The 27638-nt window shown below is 45.2% G+C and overlaps 1 protein-coding gene across 1 annotated transcript in view; it reads right to left on the bottom strand.

Annotated features, from left to right (window-relative positions):
• Window positions 1–4113: 4113 nt before the first annotated feature.
• Window positions 4114–27638, bottom strand: part of LOC143784355 (lanosterol synthase-like) — a 30562-nt gene continuing 7037 nt past the window's right edge. Inside the window, exons 10-22 of the mRNA XM_077272551.1 lie at window positions 27486–27583; window positions 25709–25736; window positions 15250–15306; window positions 14973–15044; window positions 14298–14348; window positions 13959–14108; window positions 13786–13882; window positions 13603–13708; window positions 12961–13026; window positions 12237–12317; window positions 11390–11554; window positions 10929–11007; window positions 4114–7170 (exon numbers count right to left, since the gene is read on the bottom strand). Coding sequence (XP_077128666.1) covers window positions 7024–7170; window positions 10929–11007; window positions 11390–11554; window positions 12237–12317; window positions 12961–13026; window positions 13603–13708; window positions 13786–13882; window positions 13959–14108; window positions 14298–14348; window positions 14973–15044; window positions 15250–15306; window positions 25709–25736; window positions 27486–27583 — 1197 coding nt within the window. The 3' untranslated portion in view covers window positions 4114–7023. The remainder of the gene's footprint in view (window positions 7171–10928; window positions 11008–11389; window positions 11555–12236; window positions 12318–12960; window positions 13027–13602; window positions 13709–13785; window positions 13883–13958; window positions 14109–14297; window positions 14349–14972; window positions 15045–15249; window positions 15307–25708; window positions 25737–27485; window positions 27584–27638) is intronic.

The raw sequence follows: 27638 nt of genomic DNA, 5'->3' as shown, positions 1-27638 counted from the left end.
TGAGCTGCTTGCTTTAATATTGATACAATCCCAGTTTTCTCTGCTGCAGGTCTGGCAGTTCTCTGAATGCTGAGCTCTTTATAACCGTGCCCACACCACTGATTGGCAGATTTGTGTACACTATATATTGACAGAAAGCTGCCACTCACTGGTGGGGGTGGGGTTACGCAAAACAGTTGACTAGGAGGCAGGAGACACCTAGTCCTGCAGTGATAATCTCCTGATGATAAAACACCGATTTTTATTGAAACAGCAACACAGTCCACTAAGTGAAATCACTAGAAGCAGGGTCTCTGCTCAAACATCAAGCTGCTCTCAGATTAAATAGCAAAAATTTGCTGACAGATTCCCTTTAATTAAATATATTCATAAATATCTGGTATGTAATATTGTGTAACTCTTTTACCATTTATTGCACTTTTTAACAGTTCTTCATCATTTTAGGATCTTCATATTGGGAACCCGGTCATGCTGAAAGCTGAGAAGATGCGTCCATCATCAGTACACCATCACCACCACTATACACCACCAGGCCTTCCCCCTGCTGCGCCCACAATGCAGCCGGGAATTGGATATCCTATGTGGCCTCAAATGATGCCATCAAACAGCATGGGGCAAGCGGGAGGGTTTCCTCAGGCCGTGCACCATGTCACCGGTCCAACTACTACACTTCCAGCAATGCACATGTAAGTCAACTGCACATTTCTTGATGGAAACCCCAGTACATGTCACTGTATGAATCAGCGTCATGTCTCAGGAACCCGGTGCGTTTGTGCTTCCGTTTTGTCCTCTGATATTGTTTCCTATTTTAAGCGCAGTAATGGATGGAATATCAGCCAGAGTCCCGAGCGCACTATAAGACCATGAGCTGACCAGGGTAGGTGGCAAAGATCAATCCGATTCATGCTTTATTATAGAGATTTATACTTTACACATAAAATAAGATGCTCTTCCAGTGTTATATTACCGGAAAGTATACAATAGTGATGAGCGAACGTGCTGGGATAAGGTGTTATCTGAGCATGCTTGGGTCCTAACTGTGACTTCGGCGTGCTCGAAAAATATGTTCGAATCCTCACAGCTGCATGTCTCGCGGCTGTTCGACAGTCACAACAAATGCAGGGATTGTGTAAAAACAGACACTCTGCATGTGTTGTCTGCCATATTTTTCGAGCACGCCAACGACTCTCAGATAGGACCCGAGCATGCTCAGATAACACCTTATCTCAGCATGCTCACTCATCACTATTATACCATGCTGTAATATACGATGCTTTTATGCATTTACTATCCATTTGTAAGATATTTGGTTGCAGTTAGTGAATAACATTTTTTTTTACATCTAGAGTAAAGCATTTTTGCTTAGAAGTAGAAAAATTGCCTAATCTGTATACAAACAGTCTGTAGTCCTGGGAAATATATACACTGTAGCATTAAGGTACCTACACATTAAGCGACGCTGCAGCGATACAGACAACGATGCCGATCGCTGCAGCGTCGCTGTTTGATCGCTGGAGAGCTGTCACACAGACCGCTCTCCAGCGACCAACGATGCCGAGGTCCCCGGGTAACCAGGGTAAACATCGGGTTGCTAAGCGCAGGGCCGCGCTTAGTAACCCAATGTTTACCCTGGTTACCAGTGTAAAATGTAAAAAAACAAACACTACATACTCACCTTCGCGTCCCCTGGCGTCCGCTTCCTGCACTGACTGAGCGCTGGCCCTAACAGCAGAGCGGTGACGTCACCGCTGTGCTGTGCTTTCACTTTACAGCCGGCGCTCAGTCAGTGCAGGAAGCGGACGGCGGGGGATGCGAAGGTGAGTATGTAGTGTTTGTTTTTTTACATTTTACACTGGTAAACAGGGTAAACATCGGGTTACTAAGCGCGGCCCTGCGCTTAGCATCCCGATGTTTACCCTGGTTACCAGTGTAAAACATTGCTGGTATCGTTGCTTTTGCTGTCAAACACGACGATACACGCCGGTCTGACGACCAAATAAAGTTCTGAACTTTCTTCAACGACCAGCGATATCACAGCAGGATCCTGATCGCTGCTGCCTGTCACACTCAACGATATCGCTAGCCAGGACGCTGCAACGTCACGGATCGCTAGCGATATCGTTTAGTGTGAAGGTACTTTTAGGACAAAAGAGAGATTTGCTTAACAATACTGACACAACTGAATGTCTGGTGGGATAGTTTGCTAGCCATTTTTTTCTTCTTCCACTACTTTTTGACCAGCTTTGATATGTACCAACGCCAACTCGTTAAAAGAATCCCCTATGGGCTATGTTCCCAAAGTAAAAACTGTACAAATCCTCCTACAAATCTAAAAACTCTGCAAAAAGATTCTGTGTGGCCTCTTTGAGGGGTTTTCAGAGCAGAAATTAAGCAGAACCTCCAAGTTTTTGAAGAGTTTTGTGGAGAATTTCCGCTTATTAATTACGTGCACACGTCTTTTTTCAGGCAGATTCTGCAGCAGAAAACATAAAGAAGAAAATGCAAATGTTCAAAAGAATGAACATATGCATTAATATGGAAAAATAACTTGCTGTGCATATCTTCAGGCTTATGAATGTCTTTTAACTGCTTGAACAAACGAAAACCATCAAGAAGTTAAAAGAAGTTAATTTTTCTAGCCTTTTCCGCTTGCAAAACGCTCTGTACTTTACAATTCAAGTCAGCGGGAAAACTCAAATGACGCCTGAATGTCTGAGTGTTTTTCAATAGTTTTTGCTTAGGAAAAAAACGCTAACAGCGTCTTCATTATTCAATGGAGGGGAAAAAAACAACTGGAAAACATTAAAAAGACTTCATGAAAACCTTTTATAAAGCCCTGCAGAAAAAAACAGGTGGAAAAAAAAACATCCAAAAAATGTTCAGGAAATGACCGAAAAAACTCAAAGGCCATGTGCACACGTTGCGGATTAGGCTGAGGAATTTTTGGTGCGGATTCTGCATCTCTTGGCAGAAGACGCAGGTGCGGATATGACGCGTTTTTTGTGCGGATTTACTGTGTTTTTTACCTCTGCGGATTTCCATAATGGAATGGGTACAAAAACGCTGCAGATCCGCAAAAAAAGTAGTGACATGCTCCTTCTTTTAATCTACAGCGTTTCCGCACAGAATTTTCCGCACCATTAGCACAGCATTTTTTTTTCTACCATTGATTTACATTGTACTGTAAATCACTTGCGGATCTGCAGCGTTTCTGCACTGCAAAAAACGCTGCGGATCCGCAGGAAATCCGCAACGTGTGCACATACCCAAAAGATGAGTTGGGGGGGGGGGGGGGGGGGGGAGATAACTCGTTTCTTAAAGCGTCTTTTACTTGAAACTTGGTTGGTTCACCTGAGTTTAGACATTGTGTGCACATAGCCACTGAGCGGAAACTCTCCAAATCCTCATCCAAAAATATAGAATTTTTGCTCAGTGTCTGCTCCAAAAACAAAGCAAAAATACGTTGTTATCACCTAGCCCTTCAATATACTTTTATTACCTGCACTTCTTCTCTGGGCGCATCTCGCATTATTTAACGTTGACATGCAGTTCCTCCTTCTTGTGCCGTATCAGACGATCCACCCTTTGCCAGGCTCTGGATTCAATCAGAACTGGAGGAACACATCAGCGAGCGTACTGCGATAAGGTGTTATCTGAGCATGCTCGGGTGCTGAGTGTCTTCTGCCTGCTCAAATACTATGTTGGAGTCCCGCGGCTGCATGTCTCGGGGCTTTTGACAACAGCAACACATGCAGGGATTATCTGTTCGTTAGGCAATCCCTGCATTTAGTAATATTAATTGAATACTAATTGAATACTAATTATGATGTATTATATGTACAGAAATATTTACTTTTTTTTTTCTTTCAATAATATTTTCTTTTAGAAAATCACTTGCTCAGCCAGGAAATAACTTTTTGATTTAGCACGGAGCAATTTATGTAGGAATCCTGTCGACCACACAGCGTTATTCTCATTTAATGCAGTAACATCTACTAGGAGAATCACCGGAGAGAGCTGCTGTCGTCATTCTCAAGAGATACCTCTGACAATGTGCGCAAATATAATAAGAGAAGCCAAACGACTGTACGGAGATACAAATAAAGCAATTGGTCGTATTACGTATTTTATTAAAATGTACAAAGCCGGTTTCAATGTTTTTAATTATTAAAAAGAAAAAATACAAACAAGTTTGGAAAATTCTGAATTGAGAAAGGATGGGAAGTTTTGTGCATGGTTTGAAAAAATGTCCACTTGCCTACCGTTAGCTATCAAACCATGAAGAAGACACCCAGGGGCGATGAATCATTGATCATGGTTGTGCAGTTATTGCAAATCAGCTCCATTCAACTCAACGGGGCAAAGCTGCAATACCCGACAGAAACCAAAGTCAGGGGTGGCGCCGTTTCTGAAAGACAACTGCCTTGTTTCTCTAATCCCGGATAACCCTTTTAATAAGAGTTTGTACATAGGTTCAAAACACTTACTATGACAATATCAACCTCAAAGTCTTAATTAAAGGGGAAAACACTACTACTACTTGACCAACCCCTTGTTAAGTGGGAACCGGTCATGTAAAATAATGCTACTTACCAGCACATATGGGGATAAACTGCAGGTTAATGGTGTTTTGAAACCGTGTAGCGCCGACACTGAGAGCCCCCAGCCAGGAGGAAATTACCTTTATTCCTCCCGGCAGAGTACTACTTCCAGTCCTAGGGGTGGCGCTGACAAAACTATTTTAAACACAAAAAAAATAAAAAAACCCTAGATTTTTAATTCCTTCTCTCCAGCGAACGATGCTGGGGAGAAGGAATGAATGCCGGCTTCAGCACCACACGCAGGGGGGACAGCGCTTAACTCTAGCGCTGTCTCCTGCACGGTCCGTGTGGTCCTTAGTCGGCACACGGGCGGCACATGGCTGCCACCTGTGTGCCACACTGATGTGCCACATGAGCACACGGACACGGATAACTCCGGTACCGATTTTTCCGGTACCGGAATTATCTGGACGTGTGAGACTGGCCCAATAGACACTTCATGTATTCAGCATAAAACAGAACTAGTATTGTAAAATCCTTATCTAATATATAATTGCCTAGAATACTACTTCCTGCAATTTGTGCCAACTTCCGTGGCTTTGTCCGGAGCTAATGTCCGGAGATAATGTCCGGAGATAATGTCCGGAGCTAATGTCCGGAGCTAATGTCCGGACATAAGTGACGTCACCAGTGTCCTACACCCAGGCAGAGCACAGGGGCCCCAGGCAGAGCACAGTGGCCCCAGGCAGAGCACAGGGGCCCCAGGCAGCATATGGGGCCCCAGGCAGAGCACAGTGGTCCCAGGCAGAGCACAGGGGCCCCAGGCAGCCTATGGGGCCCCAGGCAGAGCACAGTGGCCCCAGGCAGAGCACAGGGGCCCCAGGCAGCATATGGGGCCCCAGGCAGAGCACAGGGGCCCCAGGCAGCATATGGGGCCCCAGGCAGAGCACAGGGGCCCCAGGCAGCTTATGGGGTCCCAGGCAGAGCACAGTGGCTCCAGGCAGCTTATGGGGCCCCAGGCAGAGCACACACCAAATCGGAGGCCGAGGGTCCCCGCCCACCAAATCGGAGGCCGAGGGGCCCCACCAACCAAATCGGAGGCCGAGGAGCCCCGCCCACCAAATCGAAGGCCGAGCGGCCCCGCCCACCAAAGCGGAGGCAGAGGGACCCCGCCCACCAAATCGGAGGCCGTGGGGCTCCGCCAACCAAATCGGAGGCCGAGGGTCCCCGCCCACCAAATTATTCTTACATTTGAATAAATAAAGTATATATGGATTCTAGACTCCCGATTCTTTAGAATCGGGCTGCCATCTAGTCTACTATATAATTGCCTAAGGGTACTTCCGTCTTTCTGTAACGGTTATTCGTTCGCTGACTGGTCTCGGCTGCCGCGACCAATCAGCGACGCGCACAGTCCAGAAAAAAATGGCCGCTTACTCCCCGCACTCACTGCCCGGCGCCCGCATACACCGCTCACACAGGGTTAATGCCGGCGGTAACGGACCGCGTTATGCCGCGGGTAACGCACTCCGTTACCGCTGCTATTAACCGTGTGTCCCCAACTTTGTACTATTGACGCTGCCTATGCGGCATCAATAGTACAAAATGTAATGTTAAAAATAATAAATTTAAAAAAAAAACCTGTATACTCACAATCCGCCGCCTTTCTCGCTCCTCGCCACGCTCCCCGGACCGCTCCATTACAAGCGTCAGCTTGCGGTGAGGTCCCGTCCCAGGGCTGGTGTGCGGCAATGACCTGCCGTAACGTCACGGTCACGTGACCGCGACGTCTTCATAGGTCCTGCTCCCACCAGCCCTGGCACTTGCAATGGAACTCGGCTTCAGGAAAATGGCCGCCGCGATCTCGATCTTCGCACGCGCAGCATCCCGCGGCCATTTTCCTGAAGCCGAGCACTACCATCTGCACAGAAAGAGGATCCCAGGAAGAGGAGACACAGGACGCATAGGAGCAGCGACAAGAATGGTGAGTATGATACACTACAAGGGCCCCTCGGATCGTTAGGTGAGTATGTTTATTTTTTATTTTTTGGACCTGTGACATACGTGCCTCGGCAATATACTACGTGGCTGGGCAATATACTAACTGGACATGCATATTCTAGAATACCCGATGCGTTAGAATCGGGCCACCATCTAGTTTATTCATAGATATATTCACTTGTATCATTACTTTTCTTGTTTCAAGTAATTACATTATATCATCCTCGGTGCTCAGTTCTCAAGTTCTGGTTTTACATGAAAAACATCTCAGAGCCTTCATTTAATTTAAATTACTGAAATGCCTAAAACTGAAATAACACCCATATTACCCTAAATTATCTACTGCGCACACCAAGGAACTCAGAACCGGGAAATGATCATTCTACAAAAAATAAAATTGGAAAATTAATCTGTTAATTCTTAGAAGAATATCAGCAGGGCAGCAGCCAGGACATTTCTTCATACTGTTATTTGCCTTCCTTCAGCCATGCCGGCTCTTATGAACTCCGGCCACGGGATTCTCTGGGTGAAGATGGGAAAAACGACCAAGTGTCCATATGGGGAATACATTTCGGTATGAAGTGTAGCTGATCGCACAGCTCTTGTTAAAGACACCTGATATATTTTCCTGGAAAGAAAATATAAGATGTATTATTACAGGTTTCTGTGGGTAAAGGGGAGTTCATAAGTGACGGATTGAATCCGAGCATGTTTAACCCCTTAATGACCAGGCCTTAAAGGGAATCTGTCACCAGGTTTTTGCTATCCCAACTGACAGCAGCATGATGTAGGGGCAGAGACCCTGATTCCACCACTTACTTTACTGGGTGCAGGAGTTCTGATAAAATCAGTTTTCTCTGCTGTAGATCTCTGAATCCTGAGCTCTGTATAACCTCGGCCACACCACTAATTGTCAGCTTTCTATGTACACTGTGCATAGGCAGAAAGATACCAGTCAGTGGTGGGGGCATGGGCGGACATACCGCCGGTTCAACCGGTGCAGCTGCACCGGGGCCCGGAGGCTCTGGGGGGCCCCTGCAGAGCGGCTAATATAGAGGGCAATCTGGCCAGTCTATCCGTCCCCGAGGCTCCGGGGGCCCCCTGGCCAGATTGCCCTCATGTGCGGCAGGCAGGGAGCAATCCCTGCAGCTCCGCTGCCTGCAAGAGAAAATGGCAACGGATCTCTGCAGGGAATGAATCCATCCTGCTTCCTTTCTCACACAGACAGCAGCGGCTGAATGACATCATCATTCCGCGCTGCGGCTGTCTGTGCGAGACAGGAAGCTGCCGGCGTGCGGCTTCAGGATAGGATCCGTGCGCAGAGGTGAGACATCTCCTGTCTTCTTCACAGCTGCTCCTCCTGTCTGGTGCTTGTTGTTAGATCATCCCCTTCTCCCTGCACACACTTCCAGCCTGTGCAGAACGGCGTCTGCACACTCATGCCTGGAAGGAAGCTGCAGCTGTGTGCAGGACCTCAATCACCCCCTGAACAGGAGGTAAAGAACGGTCTGAATGTGACGGATTGTGTGCAGAGTAAAGAGGGGAGGCAGGGGCTGCAGTCAGAGACTAGAAGCAGTGATTTACTGACTGTGACCCCGGAGCTTTGTGTTCTCTGGTCAGTGCAGGATTTTCATCCACACACAGCAGGGACCAGAGAGCTCAGAACTCGGGAACACAGTCACTAAATCACTGGGTCTATTCTCTGACGGGACTCCAGTCATCACTGCAGTATCAGATCCAGGCTGGGACTGACCCCTGAGCCCATCCCCCAGTGAAGACTTTTTCACATATACTGTATCTGTTGCATTAAACACACAGGTACAATACATAGACACATATAAGGGTATGTTTCCACTGTCGGTAAACTCTGCGGATTGGACGCTGTGTACATCCGCAGCATCCAATCCGCAGCAGCCGGATGTTACAGCATAGTGCATGAGATTTCAAGGAATCCAATGTCTACTATGTAAGCAGCGGCACCCGCAGCTTCCCTGCGGAGACGAACATGCGGCGCATCTTTCTAGACCGTAGCATGTCTATTTATCTTGCGGAGACGCTCAGTCTCCGCAAGATAAATATCACAGTCCACTGTATAGGATGCGGTGATTCCGCATGTGTTCAATGAACACATGCGGAATCATCACTCGTACAAAAGCCGGCAGCGCTTTGGACTGAGCGGACATGTGCTGCATCCAAAGCTTTGCCGATTCCTGACCGTGGAACCATACCCTTATACATTAATGTATAGTATGTCACATATGCAGTAGACACAGGTGTTTATTATACATGGGCATATTCTACAGTATATGTATGCATTTTATTATATAGGTATGTACTATGAGTGCACTTCATATATATAGTTATACACTGATGCATTGATATACTGTAGGCAGCTACATCATTTTGCCTACTACTAGTTTTGAAAAGTCTCCCCAGACTGTATAAGCCCTTAACGAAATATGACATACTGCATACATCATATGTTGTCTTCCTGCCTTCATGCAGGAAGGGTTGATGGAGAAGGCAATGATGGGGCAGAAGGCAATGATTGGGTTGACGGAGAGGGCAATGATAGGGGTGGTGGGGGAGAAAGCAATTATGGGGGTGGTAGAAAGGGCAATAATGGGATGGTGGGGAGAAGGAAATGATGGAGGTCCTGGAATGTTTAATGATGGGGTGGTGGGGAGGAGGAAATGATGGTGGCAGTGGAAAAGACAATGATGGGGTGGTGGGGAGGAGGCAATGATGGAGGTGATGGAATGGGCAATAATGGGGTGGTGGGGAGAAAGCAATAATGGAGGTGGTGAAGAGGGCAATTAAGGAGGTGGGGAAGAGGGCAATAATGGGATGCGTGGGGAGGAGGACAATGAGGGATGTGGGGGACTGGGGTGAGAGGAAGGGGGATTTGGATGGGAGGAAGGGGGATTTATAATGGATTTAGGATCAGGGGGAGGTGGAGGAAGACGGTATTATCGATTATTATGTCTAACACAGTCCCTTAGTATAAAGTGTACTCACTTATTATGTATAGCACAGTCCCTTAGTATATAGTGTACTCATTATGTATAAAACCATCCTTAGTTACATAGTTTCCTCTTCTGTTATGTATAACACCGTCCCTTATTACGTACCATCCTCTCTAGCTATGTATGATGCCCTCCTTTATTATATAGCTTCCTCTGCTGTTATGTACAGTGCAGTCTCTTACATAGTGTATTCTTGATATTTTTGTTATTCACAGCGCCTTCTTTTACTACATGGTCCCCTCTCTTGTTAGATATAAAATGGCTACTGATGGAGGAGCCGGTGACCAGACTACCAGTCCATCAGCTCCTCCTTTAGAAAAGAAGCTTTCTTATGCTCCATCAGCCATCATTGCATTTTACAGCTAACAAGACAGGACGGTATGTAATAAAAACACAGGGCTCTATAAAATCCAATATGTAAGGGACAGTGCAGTACATAATAGGAGAGGGCACTGTATAATAAGGGACGGCAATATACATAATAAAGGAGACTATTTAATATATATACATGTATGTGTGTGGAGCTATATATATACTGTATATATATATATATATATATATATATATATATATATATATATATATATATATAATGTAGCTTTGTCGCCTTTATAAGAGGGGGGGCCCAGACACATTTCCTGCACAGGGGCCCCAAGCTGTCTGTGTCCGCCCCTGGGTGGGGGCGTGGTTGGACTACCTAATTTCATCAGCTGGCATGAGCCCCTAATAGCCGCGGGTGGAATCGCAATCCACCCACGGCTGTTAACATGTTAAATGCTGTTACCAGCGTAAGACATGTAATGACTGACAGTGCACTCTACTGGTCAGCAGTGCCAATGCTTCGGCACGCTACACAGCGGTCATTGAGAGCTATGTAGCCAGTGAAAAAGAAGACAAATGCAGTAATAAACCACTTCTGTCTTCTCCACAGGGTTTGCATTTGATACCTGGAGACAGAACACGCTCATCCTATGAGCAGAAGCTTTAACCCTGCACCATCATATTTTTTTTTAATTAATTTTATAGAGGATTTTCCAACATAACAAGGTTACATCATAGAACAAAGAGCATTTCTCATTAACACTGTCTGGCAATGGTAACTCTGCGCTTAACATACTGTGGGTCTAATATCTTACCCAAAACCATAAGACCCCCCCCATGTCAGGCACCAAATATCCCATACTGTATCTCAAGAAAATACTCCTCATTATTTGGGGGCTATTTTGAGTCACAGAGGAATCAAACCAAGGCTTCTATAAATTACTGATTTTTGTTATATTTTTTTTTTTTTTTAACAATGAAAGCATTTTTAGGTTCTTTGATATAAATCTATTTTATGTGTTTCTATATTTTGCTGTACCTGAGGCCAGTCTCCGTTGCTGAGCTGCTTCTCCAGTAGCAGTTTTACTCCTCTCTCCAAAACACCAACATTGGGAAACCTGCAAAAGATCAGCAAGCTCAACAGAAAGCTTCTATCACACAGCCCGACCCTGTAATCAGTACAGCACATAAAAAGCATGTCGCATTCACACATCCGTACGTCACGGTCTGAGCACGGGCCGTAATCCATGGACTGTCCACGGGTCTCCTGATCCGAACTTGACAGCGTCATAAGCATATTTGAGGCTGCCAAGTTTGGGCCAGGAGACCCGTGAACAGTCCATGGATCCATGCTCGGACCTTGACATGTGGATGTGTGAATGCAGATTGTGCTCTACAGCGAGAACCGGCCCCATATTTCCGGGAACATGCACAGTCAGCTTTTGTAAACCTCAGTGCAAAGAGAACATCCAGCACCAGTCGCCATAAAAGTGGTCGTACCTGACGGCCATCAGAGCCAGCAGTGCCCAGCAGGTGTTGTGTAGCTGAGAGCTGGCACTCTGAACATATCTTCTCTCTTCACATGATTCAAAGTCCTCCCCCCAGCCTCCATCTTCCATTTGGTGAGAGAGAAGAAAATCGCAGGCACGGGTGACCTCCGGGCAACTGAATGGTGTAGGACACAACAAGGCGGATTAGTAGAAATCAATTCATTTCACAAATGCCAGCAATAACTTCCTCTGCTAAGTTTTTCTTTGTTTCTAGGTAACATAAATGCCTGTTAGAGCTAAAGTGGCATTCCCATATCCAAGATCCTATCCCAATATGTAGCAGGTGCAATAATAATAATATTAGCAAATACCTCCAATTAGAAATTCAGTAGAGTTCTTCTGATTAGTCATGTCCCTTACCTCATGTGCAGGGTATAGCTTAGGTATCCATGGTTACGACCAGTAGCAACTATCACTACGCCAGTGGTTGTAACCATGGATATCTAAGCTACTGCAATGCCCTGCACATGAGGTAAGAGACATAGCGAATCAGAAGAACTATTCTACATTTCTAGTTGGAGGTATTTGATAATATTAGTACTACACCTACTAGATATTGGGAAAGGATCTTAGAGATGGGAATACCCATTTAGGACAACTGAAGAAAATAAAAGTCAGGGTCAACCTCTTCACCCTCAAGTTGTAATTTTTTTGGAGTGATAGTAGATAAAAAAGTAATCATTTTAACTAATAATATCCCCTTGCACAACCTTAATCCCAACGACTGCACACAACTCAACAACTAACATATCAGACATTGTTTTGCATCTACGTGTCGGCTCCTTGATGACACTCACCCATCTGAGTACTTATATCCCATGCAAGCAAAGGCCTCCAGTCCAAACCATATGCCATATGTAAAGCACACACCCCAGGACCTGGACAACGGGGAGAAATAGAAGAATATATTAAACTAAGAAAAAACAACAACATTTCTTGTCCTTAGCATTGGGGACCCAGCATCATTGGTTCAGGATCTGTCATTAGGAGGCTGATATTAGGTAGAATAAAAAGTAAACTGGTGGGGGTGATGTGGAAAGCGCCACACAAGAGAACATGTGGAGGGCAGCGTGCTCACACGGCAGCTTTTTAATGCAAATTTTCTGCTACAAAAACCATTATCCTCCCAACAGGTCCATTGCTATTACGGAGAAAATTAAACCTTTACACTTCTTGTAAAACCCCTTTGCTGTTGACTACACTAGGGCACACCAGTCCCACCCTATACATATTTTACTGCTCTCCAGAGTTGATTTCCGACCCCTTTGCACATGGCTCTCTTCCCCGGGTTCAGATCATGTTGGTTCTACTTTTACACATTTTTTTTTTTTGCTCTCTTGCTGCTTTTGGCACAAACCTCAGCTGGCCAGTTAGCCCACCAGACAGAGCCAAGGCTTCTTTTCTGCCTACTACTGGAAGGTTCTACGCCCAAGGTTCTGCGCTCCTTAAGGTATTCATCGAGAGAAGGATTTTACCAAAAGTTCAAAAGTCTAAATGATAACACAGTTCTAGAATACTTACCCTTCCCAGGATCCATCTTTACGCTGAACCCTGCGACAGTAATCCAGGCCTTGTTTGAGAGTTTCCCTAAGTAAACAAAAAAAAAAGGAGAAAAGTCCCGATAAGAAAATCAGTGCAGTTGCCTATCATAGTTTTGAAAAAGAACTCCTTTCTATATGAGGGCCATTTGCTTTCCCTGCTGGAAAGGGAATTCTGGACAAGAAGAACAGTACTGTGGATGCAATGTCACAGACCTAAAAGTGCCAGTGCAGCGGTAATACCAGAATTCGATCATTTACAAACGGTCATGCATTTATAATATATTATTGGAAGGTGCTTTAAGATGAAAAAACCTGAAAGAGGTTTTCTAATCTTAAGATACTGATGACTTTTCCTTTGGCTAGGCCATCAATATCAGATCGGTGGTGGGCAGATACCCAGGACCCAAACTGATCAGCTTCATTCTCCGTATAGCAGCCACTGCCAGGTACTGCAGAACAGCTCCTAGTCAAGAGGATAGGGCATCAATATCTTCTGACCACACAACCCCTTTAAATGAGTTTGCCATACAAATCCGAAAGGCAAATTTATATAAAGTAAATAATTTTCTGAACATCAGGAATATGTAACATTGCCTTTGAAGAAGAAGGTCTGAGAAATTACCCGATTTCATGTGCTCTGTAGTCCGGGTCCCAGGCTTGGTAATGTTTCAAGGCTTGCATTGCAGCAGATGTGCACTCCACATAGGTGTAGTCAATCATAATATCGCCTGCAGTGAGTGAAAGCATTGAATGTGATCTCCATGCTCCTCATCAGGATGTATTTATTACATTACTATGTACGTACCAAACACTTCAGAGGGATTGAGCCTTTCCAACAAGCGGCCACCTCGTTTGGTTTCATAGGTAGCAAATCCGCCATCAGAATTCTTCATACTAAGTAGCTACAGCACATCGAAATTATCAAGTTACATCACAGAAGACCACCAATTCCCACATACACGGCTGAACGTTTCTTACCACATCGACGGCATCCCGTAATCTGCTCCTCGGAATATGTTCAGATAAGAAAGAGCAGTTTTCTTGGAGCAGCATTGCAGACTTCAGCCCCTCCGCAGTACAATCTGCTACAACCCAACCACAGTCCCGAGTGCTGAATGGGAATCCGCCCTGGATTACAACAAAAAGTCATAGTACTGAAAATACTCAAAGGAAAACAAGATATCGGATACTGCGTTTCTAAAAGAGTCACTTGTTAGGAAGAATGATGTACGGTCATATAATTTGTATGGTAAATACACCTGCCCCCTCAGGAAACCTACAGATGACCATGAACACTCCTTTATAATATATACCCACCTTGTTCATCTGTCTGTAGAATTTCTTGTACTCTGGTGGGTTATCAGGTATCTGCAACATAAAGAAATTAATCATATATTATGTGTATGTGACTGACAAACACAACTGATCACAGAAAAAAAACAAGCCCTCATCTGACTTTGTCACCCAAAAACCACAACGTATGACTCCTGGGATGCCACAATAAATAAAAAGAACAGGCTTGCAGTTGTCGGTTATTAAAAATGTACTACTGTGTAACTTGTAGAGCTTGCATGTAATACAGAACAGTGCACGCTGCTCGATAGCATACTTTTCTCATTGCATCATGTAAGCTCTGTGACCTGTGCCGAAGCTAATCTAAGCTCAGATTCTTCATTTATGTTAATTTTATTTGTGTGTATATATATATATATATATATATATATATATATATATATATATATATATATATATATATATATATATATATATATACACATATATATATAAAAGCTAAGATTAGCTTCAAGATTCATCATCTCATCTGAACTAATGAAGACAAAAAAGAGCAGCATAACCTGCAAGCTCTACAAATCGAAAGGCAAAACATTTTAATGAAATAATCAACTGCAAAAATAAAAAAAAAAATGTTCAAAAGATGTATATAGTGTTCACATCTCTTCAAGCTCCTTTTAACATTTTCCAAAACGTCACCTGTGTAATACGAAGAAATTCATGCGCCTTCTCCAATGTTTTCTCAAATAGTTTTTTCCGGTGTGCTCCAGCCTGTAGACAGACGGCAAAAAAAATAAAAAAAACAAAACAATAAAAACATACTGAAACAAATTATAGAAACTGATATGAAAAAAAAAATATGGGCTTTATTGTAATTTTTTTTCATGTTTTTTTTCACTAATGTAAATAAAATAAATTAAATCTTACAAAATGTCCCCGAGATGAGGCACAACTGCTTGTAGTTCACATACTTTACCTCTAAATATGCCTGTATTGCAAATGCCGTGTCCCAGAGCTGCGATCCATTTGTTCCCTGCGAAAAATGAACAGACAACTGTTACATTTTGGCTACACACGTGGACACAGCACATGGTACCTACGAATGAAAAGCTACCAAGTTGTTAAAAATATCACTAAAATCTCACACGCACTCAGGCCTCATTCAGACGTCTGATTGTCGCGTACGAGTACAACTTGTGGTTTTCACGGATAGCACTCATACCCGTGATACACTATGGGGCCATTCACATATCCGTGATTTTCGAGGACCAAAAGAAGTTCTACACATGTCCGTTTTTGATCTAATTTTATGGAACCAAGGGAAAAAAAAATCATTATATATATATATATATATATATATATGTATATATATATATATATATATATATATATATATATATATATATATATATATATATATTTTTTTTTTATTTCTTCTTTTTTAAATCCACCATATGGTCCCAGATCTCTGGCCTTTTTATCTAATGCCAATGTTTATGTTCTTTACCAAGGAGACGTTGCTCCCAGGGTTATCTAAGGGCATATGTAACCTGTTTTGCATAATTATCTTGTGAGCCCTGCCGCCTTGTAAAGACTATGAAAATTATCACTAAATAAAAAAGGCCTATATTTCTGAAACTGTATGTCAGATTTATGACAAAAAATAAAATAAAAATATAGAAAAAATATCCCAAAACAAAAGAATGGTCAGGGGAGCAGCGAGAATAAAAATCAGAGCAAAACCTGACCACTTTAGACCTGGAACTTGGTAAACACTAGGGTAGCTCAATCAACATTTGTTAGGCAATTCAAACACCTCCTAGCAGAAACACAATTGCATCATCGTCACGGGGAGAAAAACAAAAACATGCTGGGAATCCCTTTGTTGTAAAAATTTTAGAGATTCTAAATTCATAAACCCCAACTAATCTCCTGACACGTCACGTTATAAAGTGTTCTACCATGTAGGCAACCTGACTGCTTGTAGGGCGAACAGGACCTCCAAAGGGCGATATACGGCAGGAAATATCTGGGTGCAGTGGTGTAAGCAACAAAGATACCAATAAAATAAAAAAGACATAGATTTCAGCCTTTAGTTTGAGGGTATATGCACACGTCAGGATTTCTTGCAGAAATCTTCCTGACAAAATCCAGACATTTCTGCCAGAAATCCGCATGCGATTTTTTTTTGCACGTTTTTTACGCGTTTTTTTTTTTTTGCGGAATTTTTGCGTTTTTTCCCAGACACTCCAATTTCATGGGAAATCCGCAAAAAATCCGCAAAAATAATGAACATATTGCTTCTTTTTCCGGATTGCGTTTTTTTGCGGAAAAAAAGCAACATTTGCACAAAAAATGCGGAATGCATTCTAAATGATACGATGCATAATGTATGCGTTTTTTTATGTGGTATTATAGCGTTTTTATCAGGGAAATCCTAAAAAAAAACGCAAAAAATCCTGAAGAAATCCTGACGTGTGCACATACCCTAAGGGTTTGTCCAGTAGCGATCTAAAGGAGATAGGAAATAGAATTTAAAAAAAATGATACTCATCTCCCAAAACCGGCCCCTCTCCTCCATAGTCAGTGTTGTGGGGCCAGTCTAGGAAGTATACTGAATAACAGGATTTTTGGTTGCTTACCGTAAAATCTGTTTCTTGGAGCCTCCATTGGGGGACACAGGAACCATGGGTGTATGCTGCTGCCACTAGGAGGCTGCCACTATGCAAATAAAAAAGTTAGCTCCTCCTCTGCAGTATACACCCCACCGACTGGCATTATACTCTTCAGTTAATGAGAAAGCAGTAGGAGATAAATAACAAGGTTGAAAACCATAACCACAAACTATCTAACTTCAAAATAAATGAGACTAAATCAGAAATGTTAAATCTAGGCATACCAAACAATATAATGAGGAAACTCAAATCTACATTCCCCTTCCCGTGGCAACCCAAAAGTTTAACTTACCTAGGAATTCAAATAAGTGCGTCTCACAAAGATTTATTTGAGCTCAATCTTAACAAACTATACCAAACTACAGCCACCAATCTCAGATCTTGGAAGGACCCCTTTCTTTCCTGGATTGGAAGAAAAAATATACTAAAAAGCCTCATTCTCCCCAAATTTATATACGTCTTCAATATGCTCCCAATCCATATACCCATATCCTTTCTAACTAAAGTCCACTCATTATTTTTTAAATATATATGGCAAAAATGTAAACCCCGCATTAATTTCCAAACCCTCACCCTACCGAAAGACAAAGGTGGCATGGGTGCCCCAGACATTGTCAAATACTATCAAGCCTCTCACCTAGCTAGAACGATCCACTGGTTCAGAAATGATAAAGGAAAACAACAATGGCTTCAAGTAGAGGAAGCAATGTCTCCCATGCCACTGCGCTCTATCTTATTAAACCGCAATAAAATACTAAATCTTAAGGACCATAAAAACAATTTTACGCTAGCTACCTTAAAAATCTGGAAGAAGTGGGGTGAAACCCTGGCTCCATCCTTCTCCCCATTGACCAGAGTCTCCGATTTGATAGACACTCTCCCCATATCCGCTGCCCGTATATCAATCGAGCAATTGCTTGAAGATGGGTCACTTCTCCCATTACATGACCTACGTAAAATTCCAGGCCTATCGGGCCTCACCTTTCTTCAACATGGGAAATTGGCCCATCTTTTCTCTCCACCAAACCGGCCAATTGATTTGAACAGAATACTAACTCCCTTTGAGGTCCTCTGTGCCAGATTTGAACCCCCTCGAAAAATTCTTTCAACGATTTACCAAACCTTATTAACCATAGATACACCCCTGAAACGAGCATACTTAGCCCATTGGGAAAAGGACATAGGGATCCCTCTAACTGAGCAACACATCAAGTATATCTATAAAAACTCTCATGGGCCCTCAAATTGCGTCCGCATACAAGAGAACTCTTATAAAATTATTACAAGATGGTATGTCACCCCCAAACAGATACATAAATGGCACAGAGCCTCATCTAATAATTGCTGGAGATGTGGGACCAATGAAGGAAGCTATTTTCATATCTGGTGGACATGCCCACAGATCTGTCCTTTCTGGAAAGAAGTATCCCAAGTCATATTTACACTTTTGGGTAAACGTGTAACACTGAAGCCAGAGAACCTTTTTTTGAATCTTCCGATTTGGCCTCAAGACAGCAAAGCTTCAAAACTAGCTCAATATGTTCTAGCAGCCGGGAAAACGCTAATCCCATCTAAATGGAACTCAACTATTACGCCCACCACCCAACAACTTTACCTTAAAATAGATCAGTTATACTACGTGGAGAAATTAGCGGCAAGAGTCAATAATACTCACAGCAGATTTCTTAACGTCTGGTCTCCATGGACTCAATTCAGATCTCAATTAACCTTCTTAAGTTCAGTATCAGCTAAATGAACTCACCCTTGGTGCCCACCCTCCTGTCCCCCTCCCTCCACCCCTCCCTACTCTACACCCACCTAAGTCCCCTTATTCTTACCTTTTTTTTCTTTTCTCGTCCTCTTAGCCTACATCATCTTCCTATCACTTACAGATACAGTTCTTTTTTTATTGTCTGACATTCTTAAGTTGTACGTGAATGGATGTAATAATATACTTAATATGTCAATATTTTTTTGTTCGCTCAAAAGTTCATTTGTAATATTGCATATTATTTAATAAAAAGATCATTGAAATGAAATGAAAACCATAACCACAAGCTTGAGAACTGTAAACGTGAGAACAGTCATAGAACATAAAACAACAGAAACTGAGAAACATTGGGAGGGTGCTGTGTCCCCCAATGGAGGCTCCAAGAAACAGATTTTACGGTAAGCTACCAAAAATCCTGTTTTCTTTATAGCCTCTCATTGGGAGACACAGGAACCATGGGACGTCCCAAAGCAGTCCCAAGGGCGGGAAGAAACAGACTTCCATCAGGCCAGAGGACTCACCACTGCCGCCTGCAAGATCCTTCTGCCTAGGCTGGCATCCGCCGAAGCGTAGGTATGGACCTTGTAAAATTTGGCGAACGTGTGGATGGAAGACCAGGTTGCCGCTTTGCAAAGCTGTAGGGCGGAAGCCCTGTGGTGCACCGCACAGGAGGCGCTGACTGCCTGGGTAGAGCGAGCCTTGATCCCAGGAGGATCAGAATTGCCATTCTGATCCAGCGAGCAATAGTCACCTTAGATGCCGGTTGGCCTCTGCGCAAGCCATCAGGAATGATGAAAAGAGAATCCGTCTTCCGGAAAGTGGACTTTCTATCCAGGTAGATCTTCACTGCCCTGACGAGGTCCAGCTTGTTCAACGATCGCTCCAGAGGATGAGTCGGAGCTGGACAAAAGGAAGGTAGAACGATGTCCTCGTTGAGGTGGAAGGTGGAAACCACCTTAGGAAGAAAAGAAGGCGGAGGCCTGAGGACCACCTTGTCCTGGTGGATGACCAAGAATGGAGGACGGCAAGACAGGGCCGCCAACTCGGAAACGCGGCAGATAGAAGTGATGGCCACAAGAAAGGCCACCTTCCAAGATAGAACTGACAGCGAATTTGTAAATAAAGCCGTAGGCACAACTATTGGTTGTGGTGCTCAAGTAGGTGCCCAAACCATATAATATTAGAGATAACTTGGCACACACGTAGTGAGATGCAATAAAGATTTAATCAGTAAAGGAGAGTACATACAATAGACGTTTCGGTCAAAATTAGACCTTCATCAATGTACCTCTCTTAGAGCATTTTAAGCTTATGGGTCACCAAAGGGTTAAGCCCCACTCTTAGTAGAGAGTCAATAGAGAGTCAATTGAGAACTGGCCAAATCCGGCACAAGTGGAAGATAAGATGGACGCGGTATCCACCGCTCGTCCAGTGTGTGCTAGGCCCGAATCCAGTCCTGCCTGAAGGAAGGCCAAAATGGAAGGCAGGGAAAAGGACATAGATGAAATGCGGTTGGACTCGCACCAACGGAAGTAAGCCTTCCAGGTACGATAGTAGATCCTGGAAGAAGGCTTCCGAGCCTGGATCATGGTGTGAATCACCCGGTCCAAAAGGCCGGACGCTCTTAGAACTGCGGTCTCAACAGCCACGCCGTTAAACTGAGCGACCGAGAATTCAGGTGGCAGATCGGACCCTGAGACAGCAGATCGGGCCTGTCTGGAAGGCGCCAGGGAGCGTCCGCGAGAAGATTGACGAGCTCCGCGAACCAAGCTCTCCTGAGCCAATCCGGGGCGATCAGAATGAGCGGCACCCCTTCCGCTTTGATCTTTTTCAACAGTTTGGGAAGTAATGGAAAGGGTGGGAACAGGTAGGGCAGCACGAACTGTGACGAAGGAATGGTCAGAGCGTCGACGCCCACAGCAAGAGGATTGCGAGACCTGGAGACGAACTGCGGAACCTTCCTGTTCATTCGAAACGCCGTGAGATCCACGTCCGGAGTCCCCCATCGAAGACAAATCTGATGGAAGACCTCCGGATGCAAGGACCATTCCCCTGCCGCGAGACCCTCACGGCTGAGGAAGTCGGCAGCCCAATTGTCCACGCCGGGGATATGCACCGCGGATATCACCGGAACTGTTGCCTCTGCCCAGAGGAGGATCTTGGATACCTCGGCCAAGGCGCTCCGAGTCCCCCCTTGATGGTTGACATATGCCACCGCCGTGGATTCGGATTGGAAGGCCCCTGAAAATCCCTTCCCAGTGACGAAGGAACATAAAAATGGCCCGGATCTCGAGGACATTGATCGGCAAGGTTGACTCCTGCGCCAACCAGCGGCCCTGTACAGTCAGGTGGCGAAACACCACACCCCAGCCGAGTAGGCTAGCATCCGTCGTCACCACTTGCCAGTGAACTGGAAGGAAGGACCTGCCCTGGGAGACGAGAGGTGACGTGAGCCACCAGTTGAGAGACCGTTTGACCAGGGGAGAGAGTCGGATCGGGCGGTCCAGGGAGAAGACAGACCTGCTCCACTGAGACAGGATGGCTTGCTGAAGAGGTCGCGAGTGAAATTGGGCGAAGGGAATTGCTTCCAATGTTGCTACCATCCTCCCTAAAACCTTCATGGTCGAACAGAAGGAGGGAGACCGAGAGCCCTGGAGCACGCGTATGTCCCGACGAAGAATGGATCTCGTCTTCGGGAAGAAAGACCTTGGTCTGACGAGTGTCGAAGAGCATGCCCAGAAAGATGATGCGCTGAGAAGGAATAAGGCAGGACTTCTTCTGGTTGACCAGCCACCCGAAACGGGCTAGGGTGTCGAGAACGATGGACAGGCTTTCGTGGGCCTGAGAAAAGGACGGAGCCTTGATGAGGATGTCGTCAAGGAATGGAAACAGAACCAGGCCTCTGACCCTCAAGATGGCCATCAGCGCCACCATGATCTTCGTGAAAACTCTTGGGGCGGTTGCAAGACCGAACGGCAGGGCGACGAACTGAAAATGTTCCTGAAGCACTGCAAAGCGCAGGTATCGGTGATGTCCCGGGAATATCAGAAGATGGGACGCACCCTGCCGTCTTTTTTCGGTACCACAAAGGTTTGAATAGAAACCTGTGAACCGTTCTTTTTCTGGGACGGAAACAATTACCTCGGCTTTGAGGAGAGAAGTGATGGCTGCAAAGAAACCCAGAACTAGAGTGGGATCTCTTGGAGATCGGGATTCGAAAAAACGATCCTGGGGTCGTGAAACGAACGCTATCTTGTATCCCGAGGATACAACTTCCCTGAGCCATGCGTCCTCTACTGAGAAGATCCAGACGTCCCTGAAGAAGAGGAGACGGCGGCCCAGCCTGGGAGGTGGGCTGACGACTAGCCGAGAGTCATGCCGAGGTGGTTCCTCCAGTCCTGGACCTGGAAGATCTACCCTGGGAGTAGCGAGGATGCCAGGAAGGAGTGGGCCTAAAGGATACCGTCTTCTTCTCATGACGTGCCTGTGGCCTCTGTTGCTGCTGGGAGAAGGAATTCGATGCCGCAAAGCGACAAAAAGGCCGAAAAGACCGAAATTGATGTCTAGGAGGAGGGCGACGAGGCTTGGCCTGGGGAAGAAGGGAACTTGTGCGCCCTGTAGCGTCCTTAATGATTTTGTGCAGCTTAGAACCAAAGAGACGAGACCCCTGAAAAGGCAGGCTGTTAAGGGACTTTTTAGAAGACAAATCCGCCTGCCAGGCCTTAAGCCAAACGGTCCGGCGGATGGCAACCGCGTTGCCGGACGCCTGAGCCACACAAGACGCAGCGTCCAGGGAGGTGGAGACCAGATATTCACCTGCGTGAGAAATCTGGTTGGCAAGTTCCACCAGCTGTCCAGATGGAACCCCGTCCAGAATGCCCTGACGGAGCTGTTTGGCCCATTTGGATATGGATTTTGAAACCCAAGTGGAAGCAAAGGCCGGGCAAAGACTAGCTGAGGCCGCTTCAAAGGCTGACTTTGCGAAAGATTCTATGACTCTATTGTTAGAATCCTTCAGAGATGCTCCGCCGGACAGTGGGAGGACTGTGTTGGTGGACAGTCTGGAAACTGGAGGGTCCACCGAAGGAGAAGCAGTCCAATTAGCAGTGAGCTCCGGAGAAAAGGGATATAAAACGCCAAGTCGCTTTCCTCTCTGAAAGCGTCTGGTTGGGTTCTCTCTTTCTCTGGTCATAATCTCTTCGAATTCCGGGTGAGGAGCGAAAAACTTGGAAGGTGGTTTAGCCCGTCTAAACGAAACCGCCTGATCTGTGGGTTCCGTAGAGGACTCCTTGATGCCACAGGTTAGATTTATCGCTCCAATGAGATTCTGAACGATATCCCTCATGGTAGCGATTTGGTTCGAATCCAGCTCCGAAACATCCTCCGAAAGCGCATCAGAGAACGCCTCGCCTGACTCAGGAGAGGGAGGACGCCGACCGCAGAGGACCGACTGGCGAGATGGAGCGAGAAGAGGACTCAGACCGACGTTCCTGTCTGGACCTTTTGCGGCTAATCAAGGAAGGCTTGGGCGGAGGCTCCTGCGACCCGCTGGCTACTGCGGGGGTCTGCAGAGTTAATCGGTCCAGCACGGACACCAGGGTTTGAGACACCCGTGTTAGATCGGCCACCGATTGTGACAGAGAGGAAGCCCAGCCTGGGATGGGGGTATCACTCTCGGGTGGATCGGCCGGGGGATCCTGGGCGGTGGGAACAATCGGGTTGCTGCAGGCCTGACAGAGCGGAGAGGACTGAACTGAGGGAAGTTTGCTGTTACAGCACGAACATGCAAAGTACTTGACTAAGGCAGAAGAGGAAGAAGTAGGAGGACAAGAGCAGCCCCCTTTAGAGTTAGACATATTGAAGAGGTCCCTGAAGAAAATGCGAGTGGGTTAAGGGACAGTGGGGCAGAGGGGGGTGTCAGTCTGCAGTGCAGAGCTACTCACGGCAGACGAGAAAACGGATACCAGGTTGCTGCCGGCCTGGATGTCCCCTGTTGTGAATTCTGCTTTTTGGCTCCCTCCGGTGGTTGTAGGTGGTAATGCAGTTGTTTCTGAGTGGCAGCCCTGGTCAGGTGTTTCTGCTGATTGCAGTTCTGACTGGGGTATTTAGGTTTGCAGGATTCATTAGTCCTTGCCAGTTGTCCATTGTTTTGGGAGGTTTTGTCCTTGCCTGGTTCCTCTGCCTTGCTGCCAAATCTACAAAGATAAGTGTCTGGTTTTCATGGCACACATGCCGTGTGCTTATGATTTAGTGCTATTCAGTGTTTTTTTGTCCAGCTTAGATTGTATCAGTGATTTCTCTGTCTTGCTGGATTCTCAGGAGTTGCAGATATACATTCCATGTCTTTAGTTGGATTGTGGAACTTTTTGTATTTTCTGCTGTGGATATTTTTAGTGTTTTAATACTGACCGCTTAGTATTCTGGTCTATCCTTCCCTGTTTAGCTAGAGTGGCCTCTTTTGCTGGAATCTGTTTTCTCTCTGTGTGTGTCCTTCCTCTCCTATTCACAGTCAATATTTGTGGGGGGCTGCCTATCCTTTGGGGTTCTGCTCTGAGGCATGTGAGTATTCCTATTTCTATCTATAGGGGTATTTAGTCCTCCGGCTGTGTCGAGGTGTCTAGGGTTGTTAGGCACACCCCACGGCTACTTCTAGTTGCGGTGTTAAGTTCAGGGTTTGCGGTCAGTACAGATTCCACTTCTCCTGAGAAAGTCTCATGCGGCTCCAAAGTCACCGGATCATAACACTAACCTGAGGGGAATGAGACGTCCACGGAACTGTGATGGACGTCCTCTTCCCCTCCAACCGACAGGCTCTGGTGGGCGAGTGGGTGGGGGACAGAGCCAGGACCGGACTTCTAAGCACGCTGGTGTGCTAGGCTCTTGGTCCTGGAGAGGGATCTATGAGGATACGAGGTGGCAGTACACGCCGTACTCATAGTCTGTATTATGGGACTACAGGTGTGACTGTTCACCCTGTATCCCTCCGGAAAAACCTGAAAAGAAACGACACACATTGAGGTAGATAAGGGTCTAATGAAACACCCGTGTCCACCTCCTACTGACACTAAGCTAAACGGAAGAGCATAATGCCAGTCGGTGGGGTGTACACTGCAGAGGAGGAGCTAACTTTTTTATTTGCATAGTGTCAGCCTCCTAGTGGCAGCAGCATACACCCATGGTTCCTGTGTCCCCCAATGAGAGGCTGTCAGGACTCTGAACATTTTTTACCTTTTGTGCATTACTGCCCTTTTCCAACATGGCGTCTTTGGTCTCATGTGCACTTGTCTTCCTGCTATAAAACTCCACCCCAGCCTTCAGTCTGTGCTAGATTATTCTGCTTTGCATCCAGCTCCTTATTACTCCCTGGCCTTGCACTTGCACCTGCTCCTGTGAACCTGTTTTGGAGATCCTGCCACTCTGCTCTGAGTTCCTGCTGCATACATCAGTGTTCAGTAATCCTCCTTCATCTGCTGCTCGTGTTACTTCCATCTGCATTTGCTGGACATGTAAGCTGTTTCTGCTCTGCAAAACCTGAGACTATTAACCAGGCCTCCCTGGTTGAGCTAAGATATGATTTGAACTGCCTAATAGCATATCTATCTGTGTCTGGACTAAGTCAAGGATCTATTCGTGTCAAGTTTCCTCAAGTATAACTGTGCTTCATAGACTTTCTGTTTGTTTGCATCTAACTCTGAAGTTTCCTATTGACTGCGAAGCTGCGTTTATTATTTGGACCAAGTGTTGTGGACTTGAGTTTCTCTCTGCACCTGCTTGAATCACCGTGTGATAATATAAACTTTACCACTTATAAAACTGTGTCCTGTTGTCTTGTTCCACGCAAAGAGTCTCCTGAATTATCCCCTATAATTATTACAGAGGCGATAAAGAAATTTTTTTTCTCATCACCCTGTGCCCATTACTAAAGGGTTGTCTAGTTCCTATTTTCCAAGTGTATAGGAAGAAGAAAAGATTAAAAAGAATTCATTTACCTGCATTTTCATTCCATCCAATCCGAGCCTGCAAGAAGATCATTGTTTAAAGAAAAATGGAGAAAGGAACTAAGTTTCAGTTACATGTGGCAGCATAAAATAAAATATTTTTTTTTCGAGGTGAATTCTTATGCTACATTGTACAGTAACATCTAGCTCTAATAAAAAAAGAAAACAGGTGCAATAGTTTTAGGTCCCCATGTGCAGTACCTGAGACGCCTTTCCCTTCACAGCTCAGCTGTGTGTGTCGCACTTGCAGATATCTTCTTCCTCTCAATGCACATGTTATTAAAGAGAATCTGTCAGTAGGATCCACCCTCCTAAGCCGTCTATATGGGCATGTAGGTCATAGGAAGCTGAATAACATGATACATTGATATCTGTGATCTGATGTCTTATTCCAGAGAAATCCACGTTTTTCTTATATGTAAAGGAGCTGTTCTAGGCTATGGGCCGGACACTGATCTGCATAAGAATCTGCCTCCAGAGATTAATTTTGAATGGCAGGGAGCGTTACCAGTGTAACTAACACAGAACAGTAGAACTGAACTTTGTCTTATTACACATTTGCTGCAGCTCTCACAGCTCTGCTGTATTGCAATACTGTCTGCCTGTGAGATGGAAGCTGAAGCTGAGAGGAACCTGCAGATGTGTCAGGTATAATCACACACAGTTCTGCAGTGAGATCAGGAGAGCAGAGAACGGACATTACACGTCACACTGGTAACCATTACACGTCACACTGGTAATACCCCCATCTATTTAAAACAAGGCCTGGAGGCAGATTCTCAGGGAGATCTATGTCCGGCCCATAGATCTTAACAGCTCATTTACACCTAAGAAAATTGTGGATTTCTCAGGAATAAGACATCAGATCGCAGATATCAAGGTATCATTATATTCAGCTTCCTATGACCTACATGCCCATATAATGCAGAGGCTGCTGTAATCATAGGATCTTATTAAGAACACGAGCACTAAGACCTGTATCTCGGCTGTTGTGAATTCTGCTTTTGGGCTCCCTCCGGTGGTTGTAGGTGGTAATGCAGTTGCTTCTGAGTGGCAGCCCTGGTCAGGTGTTTCTGCTGATTGCAGTTCTGACTGGGGTATTTAGGTTAGCAGGATTCATTAGTCCTTGCCAGTTGTCCATTGTTTTTGGAGGTTTTTCCTTGCCTGGTTCCTCTGCCTTGCTGCCAAATCTACAAAGATAAGTGTCTGGTGTTCGTGGCACACATGCCGTGTGTTTATGATTTAGTGCTATTCAGTGCCTTTTTTGTCCAGCTTAGATTGTGTCAGTGATTTCTCAGTCTTGCTGGATTCTCAGGAGTTGCAGATATACATTCCATGTCTTTAGTTAGATTGTGGAACTTTTTGTATTTTCTGCTGTGGATATTTTTAGTGTTTTAATACTGACCGCTTAGTATTCTGTTCTATCCTTCCCTGTTTAGCTAGAGTGGCCTCTTTTGCTGGAATCTGTTTTCTCTCTGTGTGTGTCCTTCCTCTCCTATTCACAGTCAATATTTGTGGGGGGCTGCCTATCCTTTGGGGTTCTGCTCTGAGGCAAGTGAGTATTCCTATTTCTATCTATAGGGGTATTTAGTCCTCCGGCTGTGTCCAGGTGTCTAGGGTTTGTTAGGCACACCCCACGGCTACTTCTAGTTGCGGTGTTAAGTTCAGGGTTTGTCAGCACAGATTCCACTTCTCCTGAGAAAGTCTCATGCGGCTCCAAAGTCACCGGATCATAACACTCGACCCAGGGTGGGGAATCACTACTTACCAGAGGTAATCAGGGATGCGATCTACATGTTCCTGAAATGAAGGAGATTCTGGTCCATCGACATGCCACCGGACCAGCATATTAATCACTTTAGAGATCTGTGAAACAAGAAGATTTGTTTTTAAGACCAGACATTTTTAATAAAAAAAAAAT

The sequence above is a fragment of the Ranitomeya variabilis genome, chromosome 7, assembly GCF_051348905.1.
Source record: "Ranitomeya variabilis isolate aRanVar5 chromosome 7, aRanVar5.hap1, whole genome shotgun sequence".
In the NCBI taxonomy this organism is placed as follows: domain Eukaryota; kingdom Metazoa; phylum Chordata; class Amphibia; order Anura; family Dendrobatidae; genus Ranitomeya; species Ranitomeya variabilis.
The sequence above is the reverse complement of the archived record's forward strand: the minus strand, read 5'-3'. Positions and strand labels throughout refer to the sequence as shown.